The sequence below is a fragment of the Pistacia vera genome, unplaced genomic scaffold, assembly GCF_008641045.1.
Source record: "Pistacia vera cultivar Batoury unplaced genomic scaffold, PisVer_v2 Contig102, whole genome shotgun sequence".
Classification (NCBI taxonomy): Eukaryota; Viridiplantae; Streptophyta; class Magnoliopsida; order Sapindales; family Anacardiaceae; genus Pistacia; species Pistacia vera.
The window spans coordinates 1,051,426-1,063,475 of NW_022195050.1; the positions used below are offsets into that span (position 1 = coordinate 1,051,426).

The following is a 12,050-nucleotide window of genomic DNA, read 5'->3' on the forward strand; positions in this document are numbered from 1 at the left end:
GAACTACTCACTTAGACCCTCTATCTTCAATTTCTACATTAAAATGGAGGTTTGACCTCGATTGACCGATGAAATTACATATTGTCCCATCCACATTTTTTTTGGACTATTTCACCCCTATTTTCCACTTAAATTAGTTGTGTTTCTATAAAAAAATGCAAAAACTTTCATTTGTAATAATCTATAAAGTAAAAAATTATAAAACCACAAACAATTTCTCATCAAAAATGTAATTTTTCAAGAGAAAAATAACTGAAAAATTGTAAAATAAATAAAAACCTTGAAAAATATAAAAAAGTCCACCTGACTAGTGCGATTTCGACCAAATCACACAATCCCCTGTGATTCCGGCTGATCGCACCACGGCTAGTGCAATTTGGCTAGAATCACACCAAGCTAGGTGCAATGTGGCTTGAATTGCAAACCCAAGTGCGATTCTGACAAAATTGAGTGCGATTCCAACCAAATAGCACCAGCTTGGTGTCAACAGTAAAGGGTATTATAATCTTTTCGTTTTTTTACTGCTATTGATGATAAAATCACTAGGAGATTGATGATGGCTGGAAAATTTTTTTTTCAACGTTTTTAGGTGGAAAAACAGTATTACGCTAATGCTTGGGTGGCAAATTGTCAATTTGTCATTCACTGAAAGGGAAACAACAATGATGGCATCAAGTTCAGTGATGCTTAAAAGGAGCTCGAATCACAAATGCTGCTAATTGTGCATACATGACTCACCATTAGAATTTTATAATAAAAATCTTTTCATGAATCCAGCTATACCTCACTCTGAATTTTGCAGTGCTGCAATTCTCTTACGCACCTGGTGCTATTTAATTATCTTTTAAATAAATGTTTTGTTACTTATATCCCAATTTATCTTTTTGTATTGCTACAGTATGTTCATAAGGAAACTATAGAAATATGAAATTCCATTGTAAAGCACAAATAATCCGTAATTTAGGCATATTAATTGAAAATGCTTGTCAATACATAGCCACCAGTACATTGGTAGCATTTTTATTTTATTACGCAAAGTATTAATCCATAATCATCAGAGTTAAATCTTAAACCGCCCCAGATTAGTACAATTATACCCAAGTGTTGATTGTGTGATTTTTGCACCAACCAAAAGCACATGTAAAACGTGAGTTATCCCAGGAAATACACGTGGATGTAGGTGAAAGTCGTAGTAAATGTATGGGGAGAGCTTTTTAAAGTGGTTCGGTGCTAAGGTAGCAAGTCCTACATCCATTGATTTTTGTATTAATGTTAGGGGTCAGGTCGCAATAGCGGTCTGACTTACAAATGATTTACAAGATAGCTGAATGAAAGTACAAGGGAAAGAATAGCTAATTAAGGGTAAAAATGGGCCAGTCCCTAAATGAGAGAGTAGTCTCCAATTTATAGTGGGATGGATTGAAGTAATGATCATTGATCTGTGAGTTGGGGGAGTGTGCAGCAAATCCTTTTTTATGTCACATGTTCCACCTTCCAGAGTGATTTGTGCGATTGGAGCAGGGAATTGACACTGGATCGTCACAGCTTCTGGCTGGTCTGACGTGCGCCTACCGTTTCTGATAGGAGAAGCTACCTCTTGTTCACGTGACTCCTACGTCAGCCCTATATTTTCCAGCATAACACCAAGTAATACTTTTGCCCTACTTAAAAATAACTCTCTTACATGTGTATATTCCAACAAGTGTAAATATGATAGACTATATAATACTACAGTATATTTGATAAGAAATTGAGACTATAGAAAGATGAATATTCATTGTGAAGCAATCCGAATATCGTAATTACATGCTATAAGTTGAAAACATGTGGATACAAAGACTAAAGCATCGCACCATTTAGTTTACTTGAAGGAAACAGACGAAAAACTCTTATCTGGAGTCAACAACTACCAGGAATGATGCAGAGTTCGAACACTTGCAAGAGATCCGCCAGATAGCACAACTACAAAGAATAATAGTGAAACAGAAAAGTGTAATTACATGGAAATTACAGAGAAATGACAGCATTAGGTAATTCAAAAAATTTTCACTTAAGATTTATTGCATAAATCAGAAATAAATTTGGAACTAGAGTTTCTGTGTGCAACTACTAAAGCTTGATGAAGCTTATCATGAGACTCATAATTGAAGTTACATACATGTAACCCTCAATGATTCAATCGACAGGTTTATTATATCCTTCCCATTATGATTGTGTTTTTGTGTAGTAAGATTTTCTTATACTAATTAATTATCTACTTTAACTGAGATCTTAGTACGTTATTTTCTGAAATAATCTCTAATTAAACACTTACTTGAATTTATAAAGAAACAGATCTCTTGCTATTTTTTATAACCCGTGACAATTTCAGCAAAAAGGGTCATAGCGTAATAAATAGAAGGATTTGAAAGTTTACTCTGTTTTTAAGTGCGTTTTTTGCTTTTCATTTCCACAACTTGGCTTGACCGATTCATATTTCCTGAAATGTTGTCTGCTTTCACTTTTTTCAGCACCTGCTTTTTGTCTGCTTTCAGTATGCTTTTTGTATTTTCTCATGTAACAGACTATGACATCTTATAATTTTGCAGAAGTATGTTTAAAGTTTTCTGCACTCTCAAACAAAACGCAAGAAGAAAATTCATGAACAATCATCAATCAGAAAGAATATGAAGTTATGAAGTAAATGCAAAGCGTACATTGTATTAGTAAGTTCAGTGAAACAAAATTGAAAAAAAGAGGAGAAGAAATATAGTTAAGGAGTGAAAATACTACAACTTCATTACAATCGAACGTTCATACCTCCTTTGTACATTAAAATTCAATATGATAATGAACAAGATGTTTAAAACAAAGAATTAGACCATATACCAGACTTAGTCCTTAAGGTTTCGATTGAGGATCAAGTATACATAAATATGTTCAATTGAAAATTGAGTTGTGTTTGTAATTGAATTATGAAATGTTAAGCTTCTTGTACGTTAAGAGAACAAAGACAAGGGAGTGTGGGTTTGAGAGTTGAAATGGGCTGTTGGGCTACCACAACCGGCCACTAGAAGGAAGTGTTATTGAAATAGCTGAAACGGGCTGCATGCAAGCTAAAGTATGGGCCATAGCGTGACACCGGCCTACTGCTGTCGCGCTTCACAGAATGGTTGTCAATTTAAGAATAAAACTAAAATGCCAAAAACGAAAGCATCATCTTAGTTATGTGGAACACGAATCATCCGATAAAACACATAATCTTCTTAATTTCCAAAACTAATGTAAAAATAAGCTAGATTTACAAAACAAAGGCCTTTAGAATAGATGAATATTACTTTTTTTCTTTGTTTTTGACACTTGTTTTCTAAACTCATGGTTTGCGTAATTCAATGAAGAAAGTGTTTATCATATTGGCCATGTATAAGCAAAATATGTTGGATCAAAATTAAAACTACCTATGCAAAGGTATATGTAAGCACAAAGAGGAGTAGCATGGTAAATTTAAGATACATTAATTCAATAAACAGAAAATCACACCAATTTCAATAAGATGAAGAAACAAGAAAGAAAACCATACCCACAGTTTTAATATTATCATGTTTTGAGCATCACCATCCCAAGGACACAACAACACAAGCATAAATATCAGAAGTACTCCCACTGTTTTGGAACCCCAGTGCACAAACAATACAATATTGTTGACTCTTGCTTCAAATTTAGGGTATTTTGTCACGCAGCATCCACTGATAGACATGTATAGCAAAAGCAACTGAACATCAGTGAGTCCAGATCGAATCAAGACAATAATTGTGGCAACAATGAAGCAGAGTGGTTTTCCAGGAGATAAGTTCGGCGGATACCCATTAATAGACACTCAATCGAAGATGTCATTATGAATGAAAGAATTACACAATCCAGACTTTCACGAGAAATCTCCAGTACAGAGCGTGCAGAGCTAATAATCCACAGTAAATCGTAGAATCTGATTTTTGCGTGTCGCTGGGTTTCGAGTACAAAAAACAGATTTATAATTACTCCCTCCCAAAAGATATGCAGATTGCAACTTATTTGGGTGCGTTCTGCCCTAAAAATATGTGAGCAGAAGAATCAAAAAGAGAAAGAAAAGGCTCAGAATGATTTGTTTGGTCTGAAACTGATGTCAAGTTAGCTAAGATAGGTGTGGACATTGCTGCAGCCTTTATACTGATAAATCTATTAGTGCCAAGTATACTTTACCCACACAATGAAATCCCATATTACATGGATTACGAGATTTGTTTAATGCGTTTAGTTTCGGAGTTCCTTCCCGTGTTATGTTTGTCAAAAAAATTTCTATCCCAGCTAATGAACTGCTAATGTCAGTTCACCCTCTTATTTTCTCTCCTATACCAGGCCTTATAAAATACATGCCTCACTCTTAGTTTAAATCTTTCAATTTTACCGTGGGGTTAAAAATTGACCTTTTAATTAAATAACCAAAAACCACTCAATTTATCATTTAAGTATTATAAAATTAATCTTAAATACTATATTTTATTACTACATTTTTCATATCAACCATTTTTATATTAAGTTACAATATTTACCTTTCAAATCTATCATGTTAAATAAAAGAAATCGAGCCTTTCTCTATTATATTTCTATAAGTACAATATTCTGAGACAATTAACTATAGTGTCAAGCAGTAAGTCAAACGATAAAAATATTGTCTAAATTTCTTCATTTCTAAAAAGGAAGGAACACCACAATTGTCAAGAGCTAATTGTCAATGAAGCTAGTTTTTTCATCAGTAATCTTAATTTTGTAATGTAGCCAGTTTACTCTTTGAAGATTTTTGTAAGAGAGGAAATCAAGAAGAAAGCGAAAATGTTTGTCTCTCCCCTCACCGCTCTCCGTATTTAATTAAAACAATTGAGATATGCTCTAACTCTAAATATGATCAACCAATGTATAAGAAAACTAACTAATCTTGATCAACACTAAATATAGATAGCATCCTTACTTTCGGAGCTAATGATGTAAATTTTTAAATTGTTTGCAGGAAAAAATCTAAACTACACTTAAAATAAAGAATTAATAGATTAGATCGATTATTACCTTCCTCAACTTTGTTCCTTCATATTATAACTGGCCCAGCTGACCACCATATCTATATGAACGGTGGAAAATTTCGGAACAGATTGGTGCGTAATCCTGAGATGGGTGCTGTCTGTGTCTATGCATAGAGGAATGAAACTGTTGAATAAATTCCCATTCCAGTTATCCCACCACTCTGCGTCCACCCATACTGTCACTGCTACTGTTATACTCGTGACAACGTCAAGTGGAGTTGTTGTTAGGCTTTGTGCAATTGATTACATATCCTAGCTCCAGGGAAGGGAAGGCATGCACGGATGATGCTCTTTAGACGTGGTAGATTCAAAAATTCATTGCTTCTATTTTTTTAAACATGGTAGAGTCTTCGGATGAAGAGCTGAATTCATACGGAATTATTTCTTCCAATAAGGGACAGTCAGCAGCAAAAACAAATCTAAGCATTGCAGCATATCTAAGGCATGCCAAATCTTTTACCAAACACATCTTGATACAGAGATCATGAAGATTATCGAAACAGCCCGTACTTAGAACTGAAGAGGATGTCTCGGCCAAATGCAGCTCCTTGCCCTGCTTGCACTTGATTACTAACCTTTTAACACAACTTTGTAACTTGGGTGATGATTTAAATTGAAATACGGCATCGACCGTAAACAAGGTGACACTAATTTCTTCTATTTCTTCCAAGCACTCCAACTCTCGTAACAAGGTTGTATTCCAAAAGGGCTGAAAGTTCAGCTGGCTATTTCTAGTTGGTACTCTGCTGAATACTTGTAGTGATGAAAGACTTGATATCACTCCTTCTGAAATGGCTTTAAGATCCGTCGTTCCATCTAAGAGCAGGAACCTCAATTTTGTCAAACTGCTAGCCACAATTGGCAACTCTTGTATGTTTGTATCCGACAAATTAAGATACTGCAAATTTATCATTTCAAGCATCGCCGGCAACCTAGTTAAGCAAAGATTCTTTGACAAGTCCAAAACTTTCATGGCATACATAGATTGGAAGCATGAACTAGGAAATGTCTCAACTGCAGTCTGTCTAACCAAAAAAGTTAGCAGACGCGGACAAAATGGCGTTTCTCTGAAAAGTTTAACACTTCCACCCCATAGTGATATTCTTACTGCCTCCTTCCATGTAGCAATCCCATGTTTTTTAATGGATTCTTGATTTTCAAAAACAAAAATCTTGTTCTCCTTTTCCGTAGCTAACCACAGAGCCATATCACGAAGGACGTCGTGCATCTTAACATAATCATCAGAATCTCCAACCTTTTCCAATAGACATGCATTTTTCAAACTTCCAATAATAAACTCTCCTGCATATCTTGCATCCTCTAAACCAATATCATGTAAAATTCCCTCCGCAATCCATAGTGCAATAATTTCATCTTTTCTAATCATATGATCCTCTGGAAACATGGAACAATATAAAAAACAACTTTTGTGTTTATCATCCCTCAAGCTATCATAACTAAACCTCAAAACTCGGAAGACATGACTTTCCATAACTGCAAATTCAGATGGTTGACTCCGCAGTGTGTTGATTGCATACCGCCATTCTTCAGGTTTTCTCCTATTAGACATGGCCCTTCCAATAGTGATCAATGCAAGCGGCAAACCTTTGCACTCTTTGGCAACAGTTTTAGCGAGCTCTGGAATTTCTGGATGAGAATTCAGAACTTCCTCCTTCACACATTGCCGAAACAATTCAAAGGATTCTTCAAATGGCAAACACTGCACTTCAAATTTTTTGACAACAGCGTCCATGCTATCGCACACATCCTCTGATCGGGTTGTAAATACTATTTTTGAACAATTATGAAAGTAGGAAAGATCAGGAAATCCCATATTTCATAGGTCTATTCTCTCCCACAGATCGTCTAGCAATAGCACAAACTTTTTTCCTCTTAAGCTTCTGCAGATTTCCGTAGCTCTACCATGTTCGTCTCTCTTTGTTTTCCATGTTTCATCTGGAATCTGTAATTTATGCCGTATAACTTCTTGAATTCCATCCAAGTTCACTTCTTTAGACACTGTAACCCAAATCACCACATCAAAATCAAGTCTATTGTCGAGGAATTTATTGTTAAGTTCCTTTAAAAGGGTGGTCTTTCCGACACCGCCTATCCCATACATGCCAATGATTATCATGCTGCGGTCGTCAAGACATCTCCAAACTTCATCCAGTATTGAGCCCATGCCCACAGTCTTGTCCACGGGTATCTCATCCACTGGAGCTGGTGGTATTTTTTCAGAAATATCATCCAAAGATTTGAATTCCGTCCCTTTGTTTTTTAAATCTTTCACAGCCTCAGTCTCCTTAACTACTTCTTTACCAAGCTTGTAGCTAGAGTAACAATTCCTGGGACAGCAACTTCCCAAACATTTCTTTTGGATCTCTCGCTCTCCCTTCTGCAGCATGTTATCCACTTTCTCTAATTTGAGTCTTACACTTTCCAGCCAGCCTTCAACTTGGTTGGTACGCTTACGATATTGCTGCTCTGCAAGCTCAACCCTGCTCCTAATATCTTTTCTGATGTTCTCGAGCTCATGCCTTGTCTGTCTAAGTGAAGTCAAGTTCTCTTGGAGATGACTGATGATAGCAATGCGATTGGAAGTGCAATTGCACAGTGTTGGGAGAATGTTCATGATTGGACCCAAGAAATCCATGATCACCAAAATTGAGAGTTTAGAACAATTGGTGAAACCCAATAGATGTTAAGCAACCACAAACAACACCAAGTTGGCTACAATGACCAAACTTATGGAGTTTTGAGGTAGAAGAGGCGTGGTAGAAAGAAGGGACTTGTGTGTGGAGATTATACAAGGATTTCTGCTACAAAAATAGTTTGTTTTGGTTCATACACTTTTCTCCTATAGCGCCAATCGGCACCCAGTCGAGCAGAGAGCTTTAGGCTTTAGACTTTGAACAATGTAATTTGTCTTCATTATTTCATTTCTACCCAAACTACGACTTTAACTATTTTTGTTTTTCAACTGAAAAGTCAGTAAAAAGTTGGCAGCATAATTAGAACTTACAACAGTAATTTTTTTGCAACAGGGAAAAAATTTAAGGTAGGCCTTCCTATTCAAAATATATAGCAGCAATAATCATTGACTCTCAATATGTAAATGGAGTTTTTCTTCTCTTCAATTTCTTCTACTTAGAAACCGCCACAAAAGTAGCACCGAAAGAGAGACAGGATGTTTCACATGTTTTATTTTATTTTACTTTTTGATTAATTTATAAAAAAGAAGAGAATGACGTTTTGAATTTGTATATCAAGTTAAATAACTAGTTCACCATGATATGTTAAAGTTAATAGCTTGAAACTGATGGTGGGATGGCGGCGTTAGTTTCCAAAATCCAGAGGAGAAAAACGTGACTGAAACAAATCTTACGGTGAAAATAATTAACCCCTGAAAAAAAAAACCTTTAAAAAAAGAGAAGACAATTTAAGTCTAAAAGAAAGGGAAAGAGTGAATAACAAGTTCCCACCCAAATTTTTTTTAAAAAAAAAAAAAAAAAAAATTCCCATCCATCATTAAAATGGAGGTTTGACCTCGATTGACCGATGAAATTACATATATGTCCACATCCACAGATTTTTTGGATTGTTTTACCCCTATTCTCTCACTTAAATTAGTTGTTTTTCTATAAAAAAAAATGCAAATACTTTTCATTTGTAATAATCTATAAAGTAAAAAAAAATTATAAAACTAAAAAACAATTTCTCATTAAAAATGTAATTTTTGCAAAATATTATATTTTATGAAAATATATAAAAATATAATTTCGAAAAAAGAGAGAAAATAAACTGAAAAATTGTAAAAAATAAAATAAAAACTTCCAAAAAATATATAAAAATTTGAAAAAAAATCGAAAACTAAAAAATGATTCAGTTGGTTGGAACCCCACCTAGCTAGGTGTGATTCCGGCCAGTCACACCTGGCTGTGATTCCGACTGATCGCACCACGGTTAGTGCAATTTGGCTGCAATCACACTAAGCTAGGTGCAATGTGGCTTGAATTGCACCAACCCAGGTGCGATTCCGACAAAATTGAGTGTGATTCCAACCAAATTGCACCTAGCTTGGTGTCCAGCTTATCCCACCACTCTCGACGTCCAAATATCAAAATTCTGCTGTTATTCTCACTGAGGGGGTCGAGTGGGAGATTTGTTAGACTTGGGCATCTAACTGCATGTATCCTCCCAGGGAGGGAAGTGCATGACACGAAATATGCTCTTTAGATTAAAAATTCAATTGCTTCAGATTTTTAAACATGGTAGAGTCTTCGGATGAAGAGCTGAATTCATACGGAATTATTTCTTCCAATAAGGGACAGTCAGCAGCAAAAACAAATCTAGCATTGCAGCATATCTAAGGATGCCAAATCTTTTACCAAACACATCTTGATACAGAGATCATGAAGATTATCGAAACCGCCCGTACTTAGAAACTGAGAGATGTCTCGGCCAATGCAGCTCCTTGCCTGCTTGCACTTGATTACTAACCTTTTACACAAATTTGTAACTTGGGTGATGATTTTTAATTGAAATACGGCATCGACCGTAAACAAGGTGACACTAATTTCTTCTATTTCTTCCAAGCACTCCAACTCTCGTAACAAGGTTGTATTCCAAAAGGGCTGAAAGTTCAGCTGGCTATTTCTAGTTGGTACTCTGCTGAATACTTGTAGTGATGAAAGACTTGATATCATCCTTTCTGAATGGCTTTAAGATCCGTCGTTCATCTAAGAGCAGGAACCTCAATTTTGTCAAACTGCTAGCCACAATTGGCACTCTTGTATGTTTGTATCCGACAAATTAAGATACTGCAAATTTATCATTTCAAGCATCGCCGGCAACCTAGTTAAGCAAAGATTCTTTGACAAGTCCAAAACTTTCATGGCATACATAGATTGGAAGCATGAACTAGGAAATGGTCTCAACTGCAGTCTGTCTAACCAAAAAAGTTAGCAGACGCGGACAAAATGGCGTTTCTCTGAAAAGTTTAACACTTCCACCCCATAGTGATATTCTTACTGCTCCTTCCATGTAGCAATCCCATGTTTTTTAATGGATTCTTGATTTCAAAACAAAAAATTTGTTTCCTTTTCCGTAGCTAACCACAGAGCCATATCACGAAGGCGTCGTGCATCTAACATAATCATCAGAATCTCCAACCTTTTCAATAGACATGCATTTTTCAAACTTCCAATAATAACTCTCCTGACTATCTTGCATCCTCTAAACCCAATACATGTAAAATTCCTCCGCAATCATAGTGCAATAATTTCATCTTTCTAATCATATGATCCTCTGGAAACATGGAACAATATAAAAAAACAACTTTGTTGTTTATCATCCCTCAAGCTATCATAACTAAACCTCAAAACTCGGAAGACATGACTTTCCATAACTGCCAAATTCAGATGGTGATCCGCAGTGTGGTGATTGCATACCGCCATTCTTCAGGTTTCTCTATTAGACATGGCCCTTCCAATAGGGATCAAGCAAATGCATGATTCATCTATAACCACCATCATAATGAGTGATTAAGAAAATTAACTCTATAGATCATCATGTCATTAGATGGTTTCAACATGTCAACCAGGTAAGGTGGTAAGATTCTCATATGTAAGTATATTTCTCCTATTTTAGAGTCCAAGGTGAACTTTTTTCAAACTCAAGACAAATCATAATCATCCAGAAGGACGTAAGCAGTATTTGAGTTCAAAGTGAACATTTTTCATACCTAAAACAAACAACAAAGCATAAATATCCAGACGAATAATACAGTCTTCAAAGTAAGAATTTTTTCACGTACGTAGCCATCTGATAGACATTTTAGCAAACCAAATATGAGAATCAGTTATACATATCAATACATTTATTGAAACAATGAAGCAGAGACTTACAGACGTTTCCAGATGAGAATTACAGATCAAGTATAAGTGTCAGAAAGAGTCTGTTGCAAATTTAAACTATCTCGTGAATAACACTTCTTTTCAAAAGAAAGTACAGTGATTATCAAATAGTTACTAAAAGTTGTGCCTCAATTTCTGAACTAATTGCAGGCAATAATGATGCAGGACTAAGGCAGCTTTAATTCTTAACAAGACAATGATTAGCATCTTTATCAATCCACCAATGGAATCTTCAATCTTCTTCTGCTTCCCTTACATAAGTTGCATCTCAGCCTTAATTTCTGCCACTTCAATCTACATATTTTTTGCCTCATTTGAGCTATATGTAGAAATGTAATCCGCCAGGTTGAACTCCTCTATTGATGGACACCAAAACCTGTAGTAACCACAAGCACCACCTATACACAAGGAGCATAACTTGTGTGGATTATCCACACTCTTTGATATCCTCACTCCAGCCTTAAATCCACACCTGCATATCCTATTGTTAAACTCGATAATATTCCTCTATCATTGCATCGACGTACTTCTTTGGATTTTTTTGAATTAATCTGCAAGAAGAAACAAAAAGAGAAAGAAAAGGCTTCAGCATGATTTTGTTTGCCAAAAAGCATGTGAAGTGGCTAAGAATTTGTGGACACTGGCTGCCTTTTATACTGATAAATCTATGACCAAGGACTACTTTACAGAGGCAAAAATCAATCTCATATTACATGGATACAACTTTTGTTTGATGGCTTATTTCGAGTCCCTACATGTTTTCAAAAATTTTGTTTCCAGCTGATTGAACTGCTATATACCATTTCAACCATTCTTATTTTCTGCTTCTATTATAGGCCTTACAAAAGTTTTTCCACTCTCTCTTAGTTTCAATATCTTTCAATTTTACCCTTGTAAAATTGACTTTTTTAATTAAATTATCAATAAACGACTCAATTTATTATTTAAATACTAAAAAATTAGGTCTTATGATACTTATATTTTTAAATACATAATTTTTTATTAGTACATAATTTCGTAATCAAAATTTTAATTAAAT

General features: G+C 35.3%; 1 protein-coding gene across 1 annotated transcript; it reads right to left on the reverse strand.

The window, feature by feature from the left end:
* Positions 1-5,400: 5,400 nt before the first annotated feature.
* Positions 5,401-6,846, reverse strand: LOC116121742 (probable disease resistance protein At5g63020). The gene has a single exon (XM_031407680.1). The coding sequence runs from the start codon at positions 6,844-6,846 to the stop codon at positions 5,401-5,403; it is 1,446 nt and encodes a 481-aa protein (XP_031263540.1).
* Positions 6,847-12,050: the final 5,204 nt, after the last annotated feature.